At 48.4% G+C, this 24,021-nt stretch overlaps 1 protein-coding gene across 1 annotated transcript in view; it reads right to left on the bottom strand.

Moving 5' to 3' along the window:
• Window positions 1-24,021, bottom strand: part of npas3 (neuronal PAS domain protein 3) — a gene marked incomplete at both ends in the record, with an annotated part of 363,696 nt that overhangs the window by 46,088 nt on the left and 293,587 nt on the right. The window contains one exon of the mRNA XM_079262545.1: window positions 13,752-13,932. Coding sequence (XP_079118671.1) covers window positions 13,752-13,932 — 181 coding nt within the window. The remainder of the gene's footprint in view (window positions 1-13,751; window positions 13,933-24,021) is intronic.

The raw sequence follows: 24,021 nt of genomic DNA, 5'->3' as shown, positions 1-24,021 counted from the left end.
GCAAAGCCCAATTTTCCATGACAGCCTGTGAACGCATCACTCTCCTCCCGGCTGCTCTTGCAGCTGCACAGCTCAGTCCACACAACAAGGCTGCACTTTAAAGTCAAAAAGAAGTCTTTACTCAGAAAAGGTATGAAAATCTGTCGCCTCAAAGAGAAACAGAAGAAACTGAGCAGCAGTCATGATGAGTTTGCTGAATAACTTGATGATTCTCAGGACGTTATTGCTTATGCATAAAGCTGTATAAGTAGTGTGATGTCATCAGATGTTTTTACCACTTATTTCCGTTTTCTGCACATTCATTCATTCATTTTCCGAACCACTTATTCCAATTCAGGGTCGCGGGGAAGCTGGAGCCTATCCCAGCTGGCTTTGGGCGACAGGCAGGGTACACCCTGGACAGCTCGCCAGTCCATCGCAGGGCCACACAGAGAGACGAACAACCACACTCACGCTCACACTCACTCCTAGGGGCAATTTAGAGTAACCAATTAACCTATCATGCATGTCTTTGGATGGTGGGAGGAAGCCGGAGTACCCGGAGAGAACCCACGCATACACGGGGAAAACATGCAAACCCCACACAGAAAGGCCACTGACCAAACCAGCCAAGGATCGAACCAGTGACCTTCTTGCTGTGCTAACCACTGCGCCACCGTTTTCTGCACATATGACCATTATAAGTTGACCCCATTGATAAGCTGATGAAGTCCTCACGCTGGCTTTGCAGCAGGCGCTGCATTCTTCCAGCCACTGTTTAAATCTTCTGTGATGTTAACTGTGCAGCTCAAGCATTTGCAGCGGTTTCGTTAGGCCTGCAGCACACCGAGACGTCTTGTGATTGGTCGGATATTGGACTGGGCGTGGTAACGCGGAAAAGCAGAAAGCAGAAAATTGATGCTTCAGCATTTTTGCTCATACAGGTTAAATGGATTGTTTCAATAAAACAGCTGATCAGGTGAGAAAGTAGAAATATTTACATTTAAAGACGGAGAACCAGGCATGTGCACAAGCCGTCGCCACGGACAAAGTTCCGCGTTAAATCTGAAATCACCGGGTTTACTGCAGATAAAAGCACCGGCAGCCCCTGCAGTGATCCCCACCCCGCTACATGAAGCTTCTCGTGGAGGAGGAAAAAGCTTCGGTCTGCTAAATGAACTGATGATTTAAGACGTGATGGATGAAGGCAAAGACCAACTTCACACGGAGATTCAGATTATAATAGTTGTCATTAAAGATATAAATGCAGATTCTACTGGGCGGCAAACATATCATATTGGGTTTCCACACTGAGGACCACGGTCCTGTCTGGTCCAAGATGGGATTGCTGGTAATCCCACAGTCTGCCTGCTTCCTTAGTTCCTGGAACGTCACGTCCCCGGGCCACCAACGCAGTCCTGGAACACTGCATAAAAATCTGGTTTCAGTTCAGAAAACACTTCCATCTTTCCTTATTTCTTCCTCTTCTCACCATCTCAAACTGCTTCCGTGTGACAGGGTCAAAAGCATGGGTTTTAATTGAAATAGTTTTACTGCATGTGTTTTTAACTGTTGTTTGGTTACTAACCCCCCCCTGGAGGCCTATCGACCTCGCCCTTAATTTTTAAGTGGGAACACCTGTGAGTGGCTGGGCAGACTCTTTAAAGGAGCAACAGGTGTGGCAGAGGAGAGAAACAGAAGCAGAGTGCAGGACAAGGAAGGGGATAGAGCTCCTGAAAATGGGTGATGGCGACGATGACGAGGAAGGGGCCAGTGACGACTGGTCTCACCACGGCTTGGTGGTGGCGAGGCGGAGCCTGAAGTGCAGCAGCCGGTCTGGACCCTAAGGTGCAGCTACTCAGTGAGTAGTACCAAGCGTGAGTAAAATGGCCTAGTTCAGGGTCCAGAGGAGGAGGCTGGCTGCAGGGCCAGGCAGGAGGGTTCCCCTCTTAAGCGTGTAGACTGCCGTGTATGCTCCTCTCTGCAGGTCCTGGACGTGATGTCGCCAAATGAAGGCTGAGAAGACGGGATCCTTTGCTGCAGAGAGGAGGACCAACCCAAGCCGCACTGTGGCCATTTTAAAGGATGTTTTTTAAGGACGTTTTAGGGACATTTTAGAGGACTGGGGTTTTATTATTTTAACTTTTTAACCTTTTTATTATGTTATCTTGTTTTTATTAAACTGGTTTTATTGAGATTTAGTGTAGTTGACTCTGCTCCCCCTGATCTTTAAAAGAACCAAGGTGGCCGGGAGGACCCTGTTTTACCTGTTTTTATTATTTTCTTTATTAATTTTATTTTAACACGCCCCGGCCACCCCCGTTATATCCGTTTCTTCAAAAGGTTTAAAATAGTAAACTAGTGTTTTCTCATCCTTCGCTGGGAAGACTACTCTGGTGGTGTGACCAGAGCGGAGGGAGGGATGATGATGAATGGGGGCGCTTATGACGGATTATTCTCCTCCATGTTGCTAATCGAGCGATTAGCAACAATAATTAAAGACGTATGATGTTGAAATAAGGCGACGCTGTGGACAATTAGACCCCACGGAGCCAATAACAAGGAACTTATGGTATTTTCCTTCACTGAGGACGTACCGTCACTTCTGGAAGGACTTTTTTATCAACTAATTTTCCGTCATGATGGGAGAAAATTGAAATTAAGAGCAGGCTGAAAGGTTTTATTGGGTTAATGGATGATTTTATAAAACAGAAAAGGCAGTTTGAAGTAAAAAAAAGAAAACAAAACACTTCAGAGTCGGCTTGAACTTGAACTCCGACTTTGCAGCGAAAGCTTAACTTGCTAAATGTGACAGAAAAGCTACTGGCGGTTATCAGACCATATAAGATGATTATTCAGAACCCTGGAGTTCCTTTGGATCAGGACTACATGTGAAACAGGCAGAGATGTTCACACGTCTCGTAATGAGTAATCTGCTGTGTGGCACCTGCTTCCTGATCTGCAGCTTGATAACATGCAAAGAATTTAACTTCTCACCCGTCTCCTACCAGCATTTAGTAACAGTTCTGACCTGTAGCCTTAACCCCCCCCCCCCCACCCCCGGCTCTGGAGGATTTCTTTGTTGTACAGAGGATCTAGATGAAGATGGAAATGCATTCAGATGAGTGAAAAAGAATAACTCATCCAGAAATGTTAACGTTGACAGAATCCATCTGGATTCACTGAGACAGTCTATAAAATGATGCTGCAGTTCATGACATTTATTCCTGAATGTAGAGAAGAGGACCGATGTGCTGGATGTTAGCGCAGGATCAGCTGCTGTCCTGCAGGTTTTACATGTTTCCCTGCTGCAACACACCTGATCCAAATAACATCTTGTTATCAGGTCCTGCACAAGCCTCTTAGTGACCCATGAATGCTCTGACTCAGGTGTAATGCAGCAGGTAAACATGTAGTCCTGCACCAGTCCTGCACTGGTGCAGGTTCTGGTCCTGGTTCTGGTCCTGGTTGAGGTTTTCCTTCCTGGTTCTGGTGCTGATGCACTGGTGCAGGACTACATCTTAATGTTTTTTTTTAGTTTTTTTTTTTTAAATGGCTTTGAATAACAGTAGGATGAGCACATAAATATTGATTTAAACTTTTTAAATATGAAAAATGACTCTTAGCTTAGTTGATTTATAGACATTACTTGCAGGGCCAATAACTATTCCTTCTATCCCTGTTAGTAATGGGTCTGATCCCAGTTTAACATCTTCATGGCAAAGTCCCAGTTTATGGAAACTGTGTTCAGTAAATGTCTCCTTCTTCTGAACACATTCAGTGGAGTTACATTATGTTAGCACAAAGCTAGCAAAACATCTTATTCTTCAGTGTTTTGAGTTGAGTAGGATGTTTGTCCCCTCAGACTTGCCGTAGAACAGGCAGCTTGTTGGCCATGTTGAGACTGAAACGCTGGATGTCTCGTCTTATTTATTGTTTTGTTATCAAGCTGAACCCCAAGAAGAGCAGCTGTTTACACCGCTGTGGCTCTCAATGTGTCGCTAACATACATGCTAACATTTAGCTTCCGTATTTCTGTGACAGGTTTCTAGTTTCGTGCTTTTTTCCGTTTCATATTCCCAAAAGAATATGTACATCCTGATTCAGAATGATGCAGAAAAACTTGGATTTGTTACTTCCAGACTGCATGAGGGTTCTGAGGAGACCGCTGTGTGCGAGTCGTTGGTCGTCCAGGGACAGTTCGGGTTGTTTGGGACAGTCTCAAGCCTGGTTTTCAGTCCTGGCCAATCGATGGGCTGGAATGTCTTCTTCCTGTTTGTTGACCTTCTTGCTCGGGTTGTTTCTGAGAGTCGGGAGCAGTCGTTAAAACCGTGTGAAGACAAAACTTTAGTTCATCTTCGCCCAGTCCAACCAAGGTTTTCCTTCCTGGTTCTGGTCCTGGTTGAGGTTTTCCTTCCTGGTTCTGGTCCAGGTGGAGGTTTTCCTTCCTGGTTCTGGTGCTGATGGAGGTTTTCCTTCCTGGTTCTGGTCCTGGTGGAGGTTTTCCTTCTTGGTTCTGGTCCTGGTGGAGGTTTTCCTTCCTGGTTCTGGTCCTGATGGAGGTTTTCCTTCCTGGTTCTGGTCCTAGTGGAGGTTTTCCTTCCTGGTTCTGGTCCCGACGGAGGTTTTCCTTCCTGGTTCTGGTCCCGACGGAGGTTTTCCTTCATAGTCTGTCTGGTGGCCAGGCCTTTACCCATTGGGCCCGGTCGGGCTCAGCCCGAAAGGGTTACATGGCCCCACCTCTCGTGGGCTCACCATCTGCGGGAGTAGCCGTAGGGGTCGGGTGCAATGTGAGCTGGGCCCCAGCAAGGGGCGGGGACCCTGGCGGTCCAATACCCGGCTGCAGAAGCAGGCTCTAGGGACGTCACCTCTCTGGTGGGAAAGGAGCCTGAGCTTCTGCACGAGGTTGAGCGGTTCCGACTAGATATAGTTGGACTCACCTCGACGCATGGCTTGGGCTCTGGAACCAGAACCCTCGAAAGGGGCTGGACTTTCTTCCACTCTGGAGTTGCTCATGTTGAGAGGCGCAGAGCAGGTGTGGGCATTCTCATCAGCCCCCAGGTTGGTGCCTGCACATTGGGGTTTACCCCGCTGGATGAAAGGGTAGTTTCCCTCCGCCTCCGGGTGGGGGACGGGTCCTGACTGTTGTCTGTGCTTATGCACCGAACAGCAGTTCAGAGTACCCACCCTTTCTGGAGTCCTTGCAGGGAGTGCTGGAGGGAGCTCCTTCTGGGGACTCCATTGTTCTACTGGGGGACCTCACTCCCAGGAGGGGAGTGATTGGGAGAAATGGGTCCCCCGCCGAACCCAAATGTTTTGTTATTGGACTTCTGTGCTCGTCACGAATTGTCCATAATGAACACCATATTCCAACATAAGAGTGTCCATATGTACACCTGGTATCAAGATTCCCTGGGCCACAGTTCGATGATCAATTTTGTAGTCGTATCGTCGGACCTGCGGCCACATGCCTTGGACACTCGGGTGAAGAGGGGGGCGGAGCTGTCAACTGATCACCACCTGGTGGTGAGTTGGCTCAGATGGTGGGGGAGGAAGCCGGTCAGATCTGGCAGGCCCAACGTGTTGTGAGGGTCTGCTGGGAACGTCTGGCTGAGTCCCCCGTCAGAGTGAGCTTCAACTCCCACCTTCAACAGAGCTTCAACCATGTCCCGAGTGAGGTGGGGGACATTGAGTCCGAATGGGCTGTGTTCCGTGTCTCTATGGTTGAGGCGGCTAGTTGGAGCTGTGGCTGTAAGGTCGTTGGTGCCTGTTGTGGCGGTAATCCCAGGACTCGTTGGTGGACACCAGCAGGGAGGGATGCCATCAAGCTGAAGACCTGTGGGACTCTGGAGGCAGCTTATGGGTACCGACAGGCTAAGCGGCTTTGGCTGTTGCCGAGGCAAAAACTCGGGCATGGGAGGAGTTCATGGAGAAAGACTTCCGGACGGCTTTGAGGAGATTCTGGTCCACCATCCGGCGACTCAGGAGGGTGACGCAGTGCTCCATCAACACTGTGTACAGTGTGGGTGGGGAGCTGCTGACCTCAACTCGGGACGTTGTGGGTCAGTGGAAGGAATACTTCGAAGACCTCCTCAATCCTACCAACACGTCTTCCGATGAGGAAGCAGAGCTGGGGGACTCAGGGGTGAACTCTCCTATCTCTGGGGCTGAAGTCGCTGAGGTGGTCAAAAAGCTCCTTGGCAGCAAGGCCCCGGGGGTGGATGAGATCTGCCCGGAGTTCCTTAAGGGTCTGGATGCTGTGGGGCTGTCCTGGCTGACATGACTCTGCAGCATCGTGTGGACATTGGGGGCAGTACCGCTGGATTTGCAGACTGGGGTGGTGGTCCCCCTTTTTAAGAAGGGGGACCGGAGGGTGTGTTCTAATTACAGGGGTATCACACTCCTCAGCCTCCCTGGTAAGGTCTATTCAGGGGTCCTGGAGAGGAGGGTTCGCCGGATTGTCAAATCCCAGATTGAGGAGGAGCAGTGTGGTTTTCGTCCTGGTTGCGGAACAGTGGACCAGCTCTATACCCTCTTTGGGGTCCCGGAGGGGGCATGGGAGTTTGCCCAACCAGTCTACATGTGCCTTGTGGACCTGGAGAAGGCATTCGACCGTGTCCCCCGGGGGCTCCTGTGGGGGGTACTCTGGGAGTATGGGGTACCGGACCCCCTTGTACGAGCTGTCCGGTCCCTGTATGACAGGTGTCAGAGCTTGGTCCGCATTGCCGGTAGTAAGTCGGATTCGTTGCCGGTGAGGGTTGGACTCCGCCAAGGCTGCCCTTTATCACCGATTCTGTTCATAACTTATATGAACAGACTTTCTAGGCACAGCCGAGGTGTTGAGGGGATCCGGCTTGGTGGCATCAAGATTGGGTCCCTGCTTTTTACAGATGACGTGGTCCTGTTGGTTTCATCTGGTTGTAATCTCCAGCTCTCGCTTGAGCGATTCGCGGCCGAGTGTGAAGCGGCTGGGATGAGAATCAGCACCTCCAAATCTGAGACCATGGTCCTCAGCTGGAATAGGGTGGATTGCCCTCTCTGGGTCGGGAGTGAGGTCCTGCCTCAAGTGGAGGAGTTTAAATATCTCGGGGTCTTGTTCACGAGTGAGGGAAGGATGGAGTGCGAGATTGACAGAGGGATCGGTGCGGCGTCTGCAGTTCTGCGGACTCTGCGCCGGTCTGTCGTAGTGAAGAAGGAGCTGAGCCAGAAGGCGAAGCTCTTGATTTACCAGTCAATCTACGTTCCTACCCTCACCTATGGTCATGAGCTGTGGGTCGTGACCGAAAGAAGGAGATCTCGTATACAGGCGGCTGAAATGAGTTTCCTCCGCAGGGTGGCCGTGCTCTCCCTTAGAGATAGGATGAGGAGCCTGGTCATTCGGGAGGGGTTCAGAGTAGAGCTGCTGCTCCTCCGCATCGAGAGGAACCAGTTGAGGTGGCTCGGGCATCTGGTCAGGATGCCTCCTGGACCTCCCTGGTGAGGTATTCCAGGCACGTCCCTCTGGGAGGAGACCCCGGGGAAGACCCGGGACACGCTGGAGGGATTATATCTCTCGGCTGGCCTGGGAACGCCTCGGGATCCCCCCCGCAGAGTTGGCAAATGTGGCTGGGGAGAGGGCAGTCTGGGCTTCCCTGCTTAGGCTGCTGCGCCCGCGACCAGACCCCGGATAAGCGGCAGAAGATGATGATGATGAAAATGACGTTTCAGAGACTGGAATCCTGACTAATCTTATTAGTTCTACTGGAGCATCAGTTAAACAACGTCTTCTGAAAAGGTGTCTACCTCAAAGTCAACCAGCAGCAACAGGGAAAATATGCATGTTTTTATGACCCTGAGACAATCATAGCCTTGTTAGAGGAGATAAGAACTGCATGGAGACTAAATTACACTTATGAGTAATCACTTCCAACCACTCACCATCAGAAAGATCGGGGAGCTGCTCGGCCTGCTGAAATTTACTGAAATCACTTAAATTACTACATGTGCTGTTAAAGATGGTCTCTTTAACTGCAAGAGGACACGGCAAGGAGCACGGAGCTTCAAAGAAGACTCTCCTCCAAGGTCAACTCGTGTTTTAACTCCAGTTTCAATACTTTATGAGAGTGCCTGTAATTAAAATGATGGGCTCAGCTTTCTGACTTATTACACCAGCAAAGGAGGTAAAAGCAGACGCTGTTCCACAGACTCTAATGAACCCTACGGATGGTGAAAGGTTTAACAAGTTTTGTCCTTTTTGAATGTAGGCAGAGTTCCACATGTGGGCCGGATCGGATGGGAAAATAAGCTCCAGTCTGCTCCAGATCAGCTGATCAGTTGCTGAACTGATATCAGTTGATTGATGATTAGATGTGAGAAAGCTTAGCAGTGGTCTGTTTCGATCTGCTCCTCCACAACGTGGAACAGGATAAACCATGAATGATAAATGGTTGGAAGAAGTTTTCTTTTCTTTCCAAGAGAAGTTGTTGTAAATAACAGAGCAGTGTTTTTCGGCTCCAACTAGACCACAGTAGCCTCCCAGTTCACAAGGACAGTAATACAAGTACACCGCGAGGGAAGCTACAGCTGATGGAGGTGTCACAAAAAGATTCCTCCAAGCTAAACAAGGTGGCGCCCCTCCCGCCTGCTGTATGCGAGGAAGGCCAGATGCATTGTGGGAAAGCAGAACCTCCAAATGCTTCCTTCAGGTCTGAGATTCAGAAAACCAGACTGAGAACCAACAGACTGGTCTTCAAACTGCTTCCAACACACGACTCAAATAAAACCCACATGCCTAATGACTCATTAAAATGACTCATTAATCTGAGTCAGGTGTGTTGGAGCGGGAAACATCTAAAACCTGTAGGAGCTGGACAGTCTGTCAGAAACTGTCACTGCATGTCTATTAAATGCATTTTGCTTCAAGAAAAAAAGGTTTTCAGAATAATGTGCTGGCTGAGTGCAGGAACATCAGGGAAAAATGTGGTCAGGAGTTGGGGCGACAATAACAGCTCAGGTTTGTCTGACATGAATTTAATTCTTTCTAGTTTTGGTTAAACTTTTTCTTATTTCATAATGAAAGTAATAAATCGTGGGCTTTATATATTTGCTCATCTGTACGAGTCTGACTTTCCCTTACTATTGCTGCCCCGCCCCATTTAATGCACATCATCTGCATAAAGGAAGACTTTAGGCCTGAGCCTCTGCAGCCAGTGTCAGTCTGGAACAGTCTGCATAGTTACTGCACAAGCTGACGATGGAAACAAGGTGAGAAGCTGAACCGGACAGCTGGCAGTGGAGACGGGGATGACCCTTGAAAATGAAGGAGAGGATACTGGGAGCGCACCGATGAAGAAAAAAACGACAGAAACAAAGAGGAACAAAGTTCTGATAAAGTCATCGTGACTTCATCTCTTCACATTTCTGGGTGTTCCTGTATTTTAGAAGTTTAATGAGGAACGAGCTGCAGGGTTCGGGTTGCATACTGGGACGGCGTCCTGCAGAGAGCTATCTGTCTACCCGTGATGCACCTCACCAGAACCTTCTCACTCAGCCGACGCCGTCCTCGCACGCTTCAGGTTTACGTTAAAAACCGTTCATCACACGTCTTCCTCCTCCTCACGGTCCAATCTGCATCCCACATCACCTGTTTCCCTTCATCTATCAGCAGATTGAAACTGCTGAACACCGCCGTGTTCTCACACCGCCGTGTACTCACACCGCCGTGTACTCACACCGCCGTGTACTCACACCGCCGTGTTCTCACACCGCCGTGTTCTCACACCGCCGTGTACTCACACCGCCGTGTACTCACACCGCCGTGTTCTCACACCGCCGTGTTCTCACACCGCCGTGTACTCACACCGCCGTGTTCTCACACCGCCGTGTACTCACACCGCCGTGTACTCACACCGCCGTGTTCTCACACCGCCGTGTTCTCACACCGCCGTGTACTCACACCGCCGTGTACTCACACCGCCGTGTTCTCACACCGCCGTGTACTCACACCGCCGTGTACTCACACCGCCGTGTTCTCACACCGCCGTGTACTCACACCGCCGTGTTCTCACACCGCCGTGTTCTCACACCGCCGTGTACTCACACCGCCGTGTTCTCACACCGCCGTGTTCTCACACCGCCGTGTTCTCACACCGCCGTGTTCTCACACCGCCGTGTACTCACACCGCCGTGTACTCACACCGCCGTGTACTCACACCGCCGTGTTCTCACACCGCCGTGTACTCACACCGCCGTGTTCTCACACCGCCGTGTTCTCACCGCCGTGTACTCACCGCCGTGTTCTCACCGCCGTGTACTCACCGCCGTGTACTCACCGCCGTGTTCTCACACCGCCGTGTTCTCACACCGCCGTGTTCTCACACCGCCGTGTACTCACACCGCCGTGTTCTCACACCGCCGTGTTCTCACACCGCCGTGTTCTCACACCGCCGTGTACTCACACCGCCGTGTTCTCACACCGCCGTGTACTCACACCGCCGTGTTCTCACACCGCCGTGTTCTCACACCGCCGTGTTCTCACACCGCCGTGTACTCACACCGCCGTGTTCTCACACCGCCGTGTACTCACACCGCCGTGTTCTCACACCGCCGTGTTCTCACACCGCCGTGTTCTCACACCGCCGTGTTCTCACACAGCTGCCGCTACGATGTCTTACGCTTTGCAAACATTTCTTCCTACTGTCTTCCTTCACTTTACCCCAGTCGGAATCCTTCAGAGATTCATGCAAACCCTTTTCCATCTTCCGTTACGTTCCTGCCTTCGATGCTTCCGTCTGTTTCCTTCTGTGGGATATGTATCCCGGGGAAACGGGCAAAGACGACGTTTCTCATGTATTTTCCTGTTTTTGCTCGGAGAAGCCGACTTTTCCCGTCGCTGAGACGCTGGGGTACACAAAAAAAAAAAAAAAAAGACTCACAAACAGAGAAGTCTTTAAAACCCCACCCTCCCCATCACACACACACACACACACACACACACACAAACACACACATCAGCAGCACCAATCAGTCCAGAATAAATCCATGGCAGATCTAATTACCGTGCCGTCTCTGAAGACCCCGACCGATGCCAAACCAATCTTTAGCTCCTTGTTTGAACAGGCTGATGAACTCGGGGACTTGATGGATATCAAGTCATTTTGTTTAATTTATAAATGGATTTTCGCCCTAATACTTAAATTCTCAGGAACGTGAGCGAGAGAGCACGATGGAAGGTAAAAAGTCTCAAACATCCCGCAGTAGACGGAAACATGTGTGTGTGTGTGTGTGTGTGTGTGTGTGTGTGTGTGTGTGTGTGTGTGTGTGTGTGTGTGTGTGTGTGTGTGTCGTCTTCAGGTTCATCACAAGCTAAACTCTACAGCGTTTATAAAAACCCAGTGGACAGTGCTCAGACGTCATGGAGCGGGTTAAACACACACCTGTCTGCCAACACAGAGGTCTGACCGGCCAATCACATGGCAGCATGTGGTCCATCTATTTTCCAAACCAGTAAGGGTTGCAGGGAGGCTGGAGTCTGTCCCAGTAAACACTTGGAGAGAGGCAGGTACACCTGCACAGGTTGCAGACCCTCTCAGGACCACTCAGAAACTCACACTCACTGCTCAGGACAACTTGTGTGTTTAGACGGTGGGAGGAAGCCGGAGAACCCGGAGAGAACCCACGCATGCACATGGAGAACGTGCAAACAGAAAGACCACCAAAATGATTCCAGCCCACTCTGGAGCTACTTCCACTGAAACCTCAGCATCAGGTGGAGGTCTTCACACCATCGTTCTGCAGCAGCTTGAAGTTAGTTTGTAAATGCATTTCCTTCTTCACATCCTGGTTAAAAGCAGTGCCGTCTGCTGTAACATCCAGGCTTCGTCCCGTCTGCGGTAACGTCCAGGCTTCGTCCCGTCTGCTGTAACGTCAAGGCTTCGTCCCGTCTGCGGTAACGTCCAGGCTTCGTCCCGTCTGCGGTAACGTCAAGGCTTCGTCCCGTCTGCGGTAACATCCAGGCTTCGTCCAGTCTGCTGTAACGTCCAGGCTTCGTCCCGTCTGCGGTAACGTCAAGGCTTCGTCCCGGCTGCTGTAACGTCCAGGCTTCGTCCCGTCTGCTGTAACGTCCAGGCTTCGTCCAGTCTGCTGTAACGTCCAGGCTTCGTCCAGTCTGCTGTAACGTCCAGGCTTCGTCCCGTCTGCTGTAACGTCCAGGCTTCGTCCCGTCTGCTGTAACGTCCAGGCTTCGTCCCGTCTGCTGTAACGTCCAGGCTTCGTCCAGTCTGCTGTAACGTCCAGGCTTCGTCCCGTCTGCGGGAAAGTCCAGGCTTCGTCCTGTCTGCGGTAACGTCCAGGCTTCGTCCCGTCTGCTGTAACGTCCAGGCTTCGTCCCGTCTGCGGTAACGTCAAGGCTTCATCCCGTCTGCGGTAACGTCCAGGCTTCCTCCCGTCTGCAGTAACGTCAAGGCTTCGTCCCGTCTGCAGTAACGTCCAGGCTTCGTCCAGTCTGCTGTAACGTCCAGGCTTCGTCCCGTCTGCGGGAAAGTCCAGGCTTCGTCCTGTCTGCGGTAACGTCCAGGCTTCGTCCCGTCTGCTGTAACGTCCAGGCTTCGTCCCGTCTGCGGTAACGTCAAGGCTTCATCCCGTCTGCGGTAACGTCCAGGCTTCCTCCCGTCTGCAGTAACGTCAAGGCTTCGTCCCGTCTGCAGTAACGTCCAGGCTTCGTCCCGTCTGCGGTAACGTCCAGGCTTCGTCCCGTCTGCGGTAACGTCCAGGCTTCGTCCAGTCTGCTGTAACGTCCAGGCTTCGTCCAGTCTGCTGTAACGTCCAGGGTTCGTCCCGTCTGCAGTAACGTCCAGGCTTCGTCCCGTCTGCAGTAACGTCCAGGCTACGTCCCGTCTGCTGTAACGTCCAGGCTTCGTCCCGTCTGCAGTAACGTCCAGGCTACGTCCCGTCTGCGGTAACGTCCAGGCTTCGTCCCGTCTGCTGTAACGTCCAGGCTACGTCCCGTCTGCGGTAACGTCAAGGCTTCGTCCCGTCTGCTGTAACGTCAAGGCTTCGTCCCGTCTGCGGTAACGTCCAGGCTTCGTCCCGTCTGCAGTAACGTCCAGGCTACGTCCCGTCTGCTGTAACGTCCAGGCTTCGTCCAGTCTGCGGTAACGTCCAGGCTACGTCCCGTCTGCGGTAACGTCCAGGCTTCGTCCCGTCTGCAGTAACGTCCAGGCTACGTCCCGTCTGCGGTAACGTCCAGGCTTCGTCCAGTCTGCTGTAACGTCAAGGCTTCGTCCCGTCTGCGGTAACGTCAAGGCTTCATCCCGTCTGCGGTAACGTCCAGGCTTCGTCCCGTCTGCAGTAACGTCCAGGCTACGTCCCGTCTGCGGTAACGTCAAGGCTTCGTCCCGTCTGCGGTAACGTCAAGGCTTCGTCCCGTCTGCAGTAACGTCCAGGCTACGTCCCGTCTGCGGTAACGTCAAGGCTTCGTCCCGTCTGCGGTAACGTCCAGGCTACGTCCCGTCTGCGGTAACGTCAAGGCTTCGTCCCGTCTGCGGTAACGTCAAGGCTTCGTCCCATCTGCGGTAACGTCCAGGCTTCGTCCCGTCTGCTGTAACATCCAGGCTACGTCCCGTCTCCGGTAACGTCCAGGTTTCGTCCAGTCTGCAGTAACGTCCAGGCTTCGTCTTGTCGTGCTGGTGCAGCTGACCGGCTCAGTCAGCTTCTGAGCCCTGAAACCATCTGCTACATGTTTTCAGGCTTGTCGAGGTAAAGCAGGCTTCACGTTTCCTCCCTGCCACGCCTACCTGGTTCAGGTGTCTCAGAGTGCGACGACGACGAGGCTGAGGACGCCCCGTCTTCATTCATGGCGGCCTGGGACAGAGACATCCCTCTGCCTGGAGGAAGCTTCATGCCGAGCTGCTCAGCCATCTCCACATGGTCACCAGGGTGGATGTAGTCGAACACGCTGCTGCCAGTCAGCTCCACCTGCAGGAACAATCAGAGTAATTATCTCATCCGTCCACTCCACCTTGCTTCCTGTCATTTCCTTAAATGTATTCATACCTAATCCTAACTTCTCTTTTAGAAATGTTTTCTTCTTGTCCTGTCAGTGCCATCCCCCCCGCCCCATTACCCTCCCAACACGTCTGCCATCCCAACCAGTAAACCTAAAAATATTTGTCAGTGAATCAGCTTGAAGGTGAAAGAGTGCAATCATCCCAGAGTTCCTCCACTCACAAACCTTAAATAAGAAAGCAGTAACCTTAATAAAACCTTCATGTGGCAAGTAAAATCGCTCTCACAGTGGAGACGCTTTTATTCTGAAAGTCCTCCTGCGATTCAGACCTGCTGGTCGTCTATGCATCGATTTCCAGCTGCTGTGGGGCGAAGTCCAACCTCCCTGCTGGCATTCCAGCCAAGCTCCCATGCCGTGCTGTGACAACTTACAGCACAGAGCTCCGGCTGCATGATGCGCTCTGATTTGGGATGAAATATGACGTGAAACTCAGTCCTACATAAATGGACTATGAAGGGTTGCCATGGCAACTGCTAACGCAACTTCAGCCAGTTCTCATGAACTCTGCACATCCTTAGTCTAATCACTCCATATTCCAGTCAGTGAACACACATCCACATCTACAGCCCAGGTTTCAGTGTGAGAGTCTTCCTGCTCCGCAGCACTTTCACCCAAACACACACAGCATGTTGTGCTAAGAGAGCTTCAGGTTGGCATAAACTGCTCCAGGTGAACTACAGCTGAGGATGTCTACACCTGGACAACCACGTTTCTCCCGACAGTTACCAAATCTGCTTCAAAATCCTTAATTTTTAGTCAAAATAATCACAAAAGGAATCGTATAAAGTAGGCCAGATTGTTCGGCATCCGCCCGTCCCGCACCGGGAGCTCGGTTGGTGTCGGCAGAATGTGTGTGTTGACTATGCAGACTCATCTCATCCACCCAGCTCCTCCTCTGGCTCCTGTCATCTGCCTCTCGGCTCCGATGATCGGCTGCACCGCGTCCTCCTCATGAACAACGGCTCCCTGCATTTCATCCTTTCTATGAGTAATCCCTTTAAGGTGAATCAGGCGTTCGGACTGCAGGACCACATTTCCCATCAGACATGACCTGTATGATCCGCTGTATGAACCTCACGCGCACCAGAAGCATGCGGAGAAGACACGGCGATGTGCAGTGAGCGTGCATGGGACGTCTTTGTGTTTGCAGAAGTAAACATGGGTTCGTTTTACGGAGACGTCTACGGAAGACGAAAGTTCTGGTCGAGGCCTTGGAGCTGTGGAGAGAAACGTTTGGGTTCGGAGTCGCAGTCAGGGTTGGTGGGAGACTGATGTGATAGCATTCACCGATAAAGAGTTCATGAACACCAGATGCAGAATAAGGACGTCTGTGTCGTTTTAATGCGACCGTTCAGACTGAAGTCGCAGGGAAAAAGATCAGATACATATCTGACTGTTGAGAAAAGATCGGTTATCGGTCGCAGAGGGGCAAAAACATCGGATTTAAGTCACTTAAGTGTGAACGTAGCCTCAGTTCCCTCCTGAAGTCTCATCTGGAGCAGAAGATGATGATGGAGATGATGCTGAAGGTTGGACCACAGTCACATGAGAAGGCAGACAGAGTGTGGAGCTGCGTGGGACTGCGTGGAGCTGCGTGGAGCTGTGGAGACGTGCCCTCAGGCTCTGCTGAGGTGCTGCTGGAAGATGTGGGACATAAGAACGTTAACTGCTGAACCTGTGGAGGTTTCAGGTTCGCCAGACAAGCAGGCCTCTAGCTCGCAGGGGACAGATCAGTCAGACTAAATCACGCCTCTTCTGACTTGTTGGAACAAACAGAATGAAGAGATAGCCACCAAAGTAAGACTGACAGCCCTGTCAGCCAATCAGAACCAGCAGAACGCTGCGGTGAGGAACCTGTTCTGCATCCTTCAGCTCCCACAGGCAGAGTGGTCTGGGGGTCCAACAGCGAGATGGGAGGAACTGGCTTTGTGTTTTCACTTTTATGCTTGAAGTCTGGCGTCTCTGCACTCGTATGAGGCGCCGACACAGCGGCGCCGCCGCCGCAGATCAACCTGTTCTCGCTCATCTAGTTGCTATCTGTGATTGTGTTCCCCGTCACGTCCAGCTCGGATTCCACCACAAAGCTCAAACAAAGAATCATTTTTAGCTTTTAAGGAAAGTCCTTTAATGCTGTGATGAAAAAAAGTAATTCATATTATTCCCATTTTTATTCTCTGTACTATGATTAATGTAGAGCAGTTAAAAATGCATGCAGACAAATACACACACACACACACACACACACACACAGTGAAAGTCCTCTAAGTGACTTTGTAGGAGACTAATCAAATAAAGGATGTTGGCTTGCAGCGTGCAGAATTAATAACAGCATTAAACGTCAGCTAATTGGGGTAATATTGCAAGTTTGATGCATAATTACTCTGCTGTTAATAATTCATGGGACGCTGACATCCAAGCCGAAGACTGAGGATGACTCCAGACACAGGATCAGGTGTCAACAAACCGGAACGATGAACAGACATGTCAGACGGACGGATCAGCACGGGTCATGATGGACGTTTAATCAACTTCCTACAATATGTTGATTTGTTTCATGAAAACCTTTTTAATAAGCGAGATCACCGCTAAAAAGAAAAAAGTATTTGTCTTAATTTCGGATGTCCCTCAGAACCAGAAACATCTGTTTGTTTTAGTTTCAGTCACATCGTTTCCTCGTTCGCCCCACTGGAATAAAGATGACGATGGCCGCTGCTTTCAGCGCTTAGCCTCCATAAACACCCCGCATATTCAACTTTCCCTGTCGGCCGCTCCAAGGATGACAAATGAACAGTCCATAAAAAGTGTGTGTGTGTGTGTGTGTGTGTGTGTGTGTGTGGCAGGGTCTGATAGATGGTGATTTATTAGGCAAGACAAAATACAGAGCAACAGCATCATCAGGTTAAGGCAGAGAGAGAGAATTGTATTTGTACACAGCTTTATTGCTGTTAAGCCCTTTACAAACACTGCATTAAATCACCTCCTGCGGAGAGGAAACATGATAAGAACAGAGTCCAAGCATCAAACTCTTTAATAATCTTACAAATGTACTACACACGATTTGAAAACCAGGTGAAACCGGCTCCTGTCAGGTTGTTAAAAACCCTTAAAACAGTAAATAAACTTTAAGCATCACAAGCTGGATTTCACTGCCAAGCTCACACAGGGAACAGAAGTCTGTAAACTGCTGTTAACCAGCAGAGTAAACTGGTGGGGGACGGGTCAGCGTTATCACCCTGGAGATACCACAATTCTGCAGGATTAGTATCCTGTCTCATGGATAGCATCATGGAAGCAGAAATCCAGCAGAGAAGACTCAGGAATTCATCCAGAACACGTTTCCTCCTCAGCTGTGTGAAGCATGACACGAGGTTGTCAGCATCATACATGCACCATACATCATACATGTTCTGGCAGAGCGTTCATTCCTTCATTTTCCAAACTGTTTCGTCCAGTTCAGGGACAAGGAAATGGGCAGAACTCCAGCTGGAAATGTAACGATGCAGAGATTGCATGCAACTCTGTTGTACGTTTCACCCTGCATCTCAACAACAGCTTTGACCGGTTCTTCAGCTCCGTCCTGAATCCTCACCAAGCTGCTCAGGAAGCGCGTCTGGAGCCGCCGTCTTTGAGACCAGGTCCAGGCGGCGCTCTTCATGAAGCGTGGATGCACCTTCTGCTGGACGCTTCACAAACGCAGATCCAGAAGACAGCTGCACAAACGATTTGATCATTTTTGTTGACCAAACTACATGTAGTAATCTGATAAATCAGTACTCCCCATGCCACTGTGAATGACTACATGCAAGCTCTTGAAACGGCATTTGGAACTACTGAAACTTCATCTGATCTCCTAGTCAAGTTCAGACAAATGTTTCAAAGCAAAGGGGAAAAACTCTCCACGTACCTATTGAGACTTGACAAACTGTTGCACTGTATCTTCAGGAAAGGAGGGTTGCAGTTGGCTGACATGAATCGACTTCGCAACGAACAAGTTGTACAAGGCGCCTTACCTCATGACATGATTGCAATGCGCATACGCATGACTCATGAACTTAGACCACCACCTTCGTTCAATGATCTTCTGAAGGAAGTCAGAGAAGAGGAAGACATGTTACAGGGCAGAACTGATGCAAAAAAAACATAGCCATGTCAAAACCGGTTGCCTCAATCCCCAAGCCAGCACCTGAAAGTAAGACTGATCTGGAGGTTGAAAGACTCAAGAAAGAGCTCAGTAAGCTAAAAGCTGAGATGAATAGTCTCAAAGTTGCAACAGTTTCAACAGCAGCTGCTCAAATTGAAACAAGTCCCAAACTTGACAGTACAGCCAAAACCAAATATAGAAGAAGCCCAACTCCTCAAAATACAAAGAACACCAATATTCCTGGGATCTTTTGTTATAGATGCAGAGATGATGGACACTATATGAGAGAGTATGATGGAGTTGAGAACCTCCAAAGAGTCAATAAACGACTAATCAAACTCACCAAGAAATCGGGAAACTACCACGGGGCCCAGTAGCGGAATGGCCTGGCATCCCTTAGGTAAAGACACGTTCCAAGAGCATCAAAACTGAGGAAGTAGTCGAAGACACTATCCCGAAAGGCTTAGTTGGCCCAATTTCTGCTGTACCAGTTCAGATTGAAGGCATTTACGCAAAAGCCATACTCGATACTGGTTCTCAAGTCACCTTACTCTACAGATCCTTTTATGACAGATATCTGACACACCTACCATTGACACCGCTCAGTGCTTTACAGATATGGGGGCTCAGTCCTGCTGATTACCCATACGATGGCTATTTGCCCCTGCTGCCAGGCAAAATAAAGGAAACAAAGATACGATCAGAGAGTCAAGTTCAAGCAACTTTTACCTGGAGATCGAGTCCTTATCCGTAACCTTGGACTACAAGGAAAACATAAGCTGGCAGACCGTTGGGTTTCTACGCCTTATGTTGTTCAGAGTCAACTGTCAAACTTACCTGTGTTTTGGCGGGGACCAGAGGAAGGTGATGGACCTATAAAGATCCTTCATCGTAATCACATCCTGCTCCTGGGACAGAAAGTATGTTTGGAATCAGCACAGAGCCCAAACATTGTTTCAAAGAGGAGGTTGAGAAGGAGGAAAAGACACAAACCCTCAGAAGATGACAAAGGTTCAGTAAAGAACCCTGAAATGTCAGAACAAGAGAACAGAAGTGGTGAATGCACAGATTCTGAAGATGAAACATTTTACATGTCAGTTGAAATACAAAATGCCACTCAAAATTATGAAACACCCGAATCATTCAGTCTAGATCTGGATTTGCAATCCGGCCAAAATGAGCAGAGTGAATGAGACCTAGTCTCATTCTCAGTCCGACTTGCAAGAGACATGCAATACTATGTCAGAGACTGAAGACATACTGACTCCTGGTCCAGAGCCTAGTCCACAAGAAAAATTAGAGACTGACGGTGAGATCAGGAACTCTCAAAGGCTCAGGAAGGCTCCATTTGACTTACTTATGATATTCTAGGTACCCCTAGTGTATGTCCAGTGAAGTTTATTTCTTGTTTCTACAAATGGATAAGCTCTCCTGTTATTCCTTAGTTGGGTTTAACATAACCTGTTACCTGCCAAGCCATGAGGGCATGACTTTATTTCTGGTGGGGGGGAGAGTGTAGTAATCTGATAAATCAGTATTGTTAATGTTATTTACAAAATACATATTTTACTTTGTTTTCTAAAGAAGGCACACATTGGTTTATTGTGTTTCAAGACATGACTAATAATAGTAATTATTTTTCACTGGTTCATGTTTTTTTCATAAAGAAAAAAACATTGGGGTGACGCTGTATGTGTGGTGTGTGTGGAACGGGAAGCATAGAAGAAGAGAGACAGAAAGAAAAAAAAAGAGAGGACACGAGGGTACGCGTGGGGTTTTTCCGACGTCAGGCTGGGAGAAGAACAGGTGCGTGGGACGTCACAGCGCTTGACCACGTACAGGTTACAATCTGCAGAAGTGTTCTTCACTTTCGGTTGACTGCTGAGGACTGGATTAGCGACCCGCAGCGCAGAGAGTGAGCGGCAGCATATCGCCGGGACAGACCAGCAGGCTAAAGCGGAAGCTAGTGCCAGACCGTCCAACATCTGCCAGGAGAGCCGCACCGAGAGAAAACGCGTCGCTGCCAGCGGACCGCCGCTCACCTACATAGAGGATCTCAGGCAGGAGGATTTCTGCTTCACGCTGTTGCTTTCAGCAAGGATGGGAAAAACCCAGCGACTGGTATGATCATTGCATTGAGGTTATTTTTCTCTCCATTTATCTGAGCTCCAACGTGCGCCAACGATCCGAACTACAAGCTGATATAGACACAGAGTGCACTCTAAAAAAATGCTGGTTGGAAAAAAGGGTTGAAATACTTTACATCCTAGGTTCTTGTATTGACATTTGTTGAATACACAAGTAATCTGAAATTCAGTCTGTGTTTCTCATTGTTTTTTATTCTGGTAAAAGCCTACACTGTAAAAAAAAACAAACAAACAAACAAACAAAAAAAAACAAAAGAAATATATTTCTAAGCTAACTAGTTATGGACAGTGCTAATTCATACTGGTGCTCCTTATAGTTCCTGAGGAGTCATTTTTTTGGTTATGCATTTGTGAGTAAGAATAATAATAGACCCTAGACACAGTTTTGATACATTGAGATGTCTCTTCTGCCATCATGTTAATTTGCTTTCCAGAAAAGAGCGGGTGTATTCAGAGGGAACACTCCTTTACCATACGAGCCGGGTGGCAAAAGGGTTACATACAAAATGGAGTCCTGTCTGTTTCATCTTCTGATCATCGCTTCGTGCTGCTTTCGTTTCCCTGTTTCGGTCATGTTCTTTCCATTCCCCTCGCCTGCTCACAAAACCCCCGCATTGCTCTGAGGAGCCGAAAATCCAACGTTCCTCCTAAATCTCACAACAATAGCAGTCTTACAACCTTCATGGCGAGGCCCCAGACACCGATAAGCCCAGTATTGTATGGCCAAACGAGAGGGCCAATCCCTGCCTTGCAGTGTATTATGGGACTCTGATAAGGACACAATGGAGAAGCACTTTCATCATGTTTCTCAGGCTAATATGTCCACGACAACACTTTTCCTTTTATTCAGCAAATTTCATTTGTTTGCTGTGTTAATGACTTGCACAGGTGGTGTGTGTGTGAGTGTGTGTGCTCGAGGCTAAATCTCATTTATGTGGCAGGAAGGTCCTCGAGGTAAAAGAACACACACAGTTTAAATAATCTGATGTTTCTGTCTTCTGTTTACTCCTAATCTGACCCAGACTTTCTGCACTTGTTGAGGTCACTTTGCGTTTGCTAAGAGTCTGTGTGTATGTTGAATTCTGCGCAGAATAACAGATGCTTCAGAAGCTCTCGTATGCTGCTCAGCTTGTTTTTAACCTGCAGATGTTTCCGTGACTCGTATCCGAGCAGACATGAAACAGGGAGCACACCTCATGCTTTTCCACAATCACTATTTTGACATGTGAAATATCTTCATATTAATGTGACTTTTTTGGCATTTCATTGCTACTCGGTCTGTTTCATTCAAGCAAAAATTCCTTAAAACACGACGCAAAGTTGTCATATAATAAACCTAGTCAGAACATAAGAATGAAGACTTTTGCCGTCAGAACGCATAAAGCATTTATTTATGATTATGCCATGGTCAGTGATGATTCAATTGCCAGCATTATTTTAGTTTATACCATGGTCTGGGTGAATACTCAAATCGGATTGGTTGTCTGTTAAAAAGCCGAATAATTCTAAATCTTTGCGTTGGTAACCGTGGCAACAGAAATGTTGGCGACAAACGAGCAGAAAGAAAGAATATCTGGACAGACATCATCAAACATCACGTGAACACGAGTGATTTTTTCATTTCTTTCAATCTATTTGGTGAATTTGAATCATTTTGAAGACTGGGATGAAGCGGAAGAGAGAGAAGAAAATATGAGAAGAAGGAGATGCGACACAAGGAGGTGACATCAGAAAAACTGAGCAATTTAGAGGATGATAAGGATGAGAAAAACACAAAGAAAAGCATTATTTAAAACATTAACTTTGGGAGCTACACTGCTGCTGCTCTCGTGACATTTTCAGATTGTTTTACGCATCCGTCCAGTTGACAAAGGAAGGAAGAGAATATAGGTTTGCAAGTTTGGGGAGTTTGAGGGCCGGCATTAATCACCACTTAAGAGACGTCAAAATCATTAAAGACACTGTGTTCAAGAGCACACTTGTGGATCCTATATTAATTCCTTTGTGAGTGACCATGGTATAAACGAGATAATGCCCGACGAGGTGTCCATAATTAGAAATGAACGGTTCACGCCTCCGCATCGTCCATTCATTTCTAATAATGGACACCACGTCGGGCATTACCCCCTACATATACAGGTGCATCTCAGAAAATTAGAATATTATGAAAAAGTTCAATACTTTTTATCACTCATTTCAGAATGTGAATCTCATATATTACATAGATTAATTCCACATAGAGTGAAACATTTCAAACATTCTTTCTTGAAGTGCTGATGATTGTGGCTTATAGATGATGAGAAGCCAAAATGCAGTGGCTCAGAAAATTAGAATATTACACAAGATCAATGAAAAAAGGATATTTTAAACAGAAATGTCGTTTCTGAACAGTGTGATCATTTCCATGCCTCAGTACCTGGCTGCGCCTCGTTTTGCATGAATTACTGCATGAACGCGGCATGGCAATGGAAGCCACCAGCATGTGGCGCTGCTCAGGTGTAATGGAAGCCCAGGTTGCTTTGATAGCACCCTGCAGGTCATCTACATAGTTGGGTCTGGTGTCTCTCATCTTCCTCTTCACAACAACCCACAGATTCTCTTCGAGGTTCAGATCAGGTGAGCCATCATCCTCAAAATTTCAAGAAAAAACTGTTTGAAATGTTTCACTCTATGTGTAATAAATCTATGTAATATATAGGTATCACATTCTGAAATGAGAGACAAAAAATGTTGAACTTTGTCATAATATTCTAATTTTCTGAGCTGTACCTGTACAAAAACGTAGTCCGGCAAGTTAAATGACTGTAATGTCAGTAAATTAGAGGGCGTCACCATGGCAACATGTTAATCAACTAACTCCGATCTGCCGTCTCGAACAGGTGAAGGAGAGAAACAACGGTTGTAAGACTACATGAAGGCCAACATGAAATAGTTCCTGTACTTTAGCATATTTAGCAAGTTAATAAACATTTGTTAGAAAACGTTTCCTTTGTGGGACCATGGCGGATTGAACACCTCGGATCCGATAGTTATAATGCACGAGGAGGAGGGTTCTCAGCCTCGCGACGCAGCAGCAAATCTAGATATACACATAATAGATGTCACTGTGTCATCAAACAAGTCCAGAACGAGAAGCTTTAAGGTAAATAACTAATGTAATACATCTTTAATGACTTTATTGAGCCCAACAGGATTCATAAGCAAGAAATGATGCAACTGTGCAACATCAGACACACGATTATGTCAGCACATGTGGACAATAAGACTGCCTGCGAGACACGCTAGAAAACACAAGACTGATATGCCAAACTGTCTGACCTCCTGAAAACATCTCCAGTAACTAGAAAACACTGGGAGAGGCAAACCTCCGCCAGGGGCCACAGCAGAACCAGGATAAAAACCTGGCTTTGGATTCTCCGTGTTTCACCTTTTCCTTTTACATCGTTTTTAATTTTCTGTAAATGGCTGTTTGTTTGTTACTCATGTGTTGATTCTGTGTGTGTGTGTGTGTGTGTGTGTGTGTCTTTAAACCAATCAATTGAGCAGTGACTGCAGTATGTCGCTGCAGCCCATTGTAAGTCCCCACTGGGCTTTAAATGCAGACAAACACACAGCGACAATAGGCAAACACACACACACACACACACACACACACACACACACACACACACACACGCAGGCAGTGGTGTTCCCTCAGGATCTCCACATTC

Source organism: Telmatherina bonti, assembly GCF_933228915.1.
Source record: "Telmatherina bonti genome assembly, chromosome: 22".
Lineage (NCBI taxonomy): Eukaryota > Metazoa > Chordata > Actinopteri > Atheriniformes > Telmatherinidae > Telmatherina > Telmatherina bonti.
The sequence above is the reverse complement of the archived record's forward strand: the minus strand, read 5'-3'. Positions and strand labels throughout refer to the sequence as shown.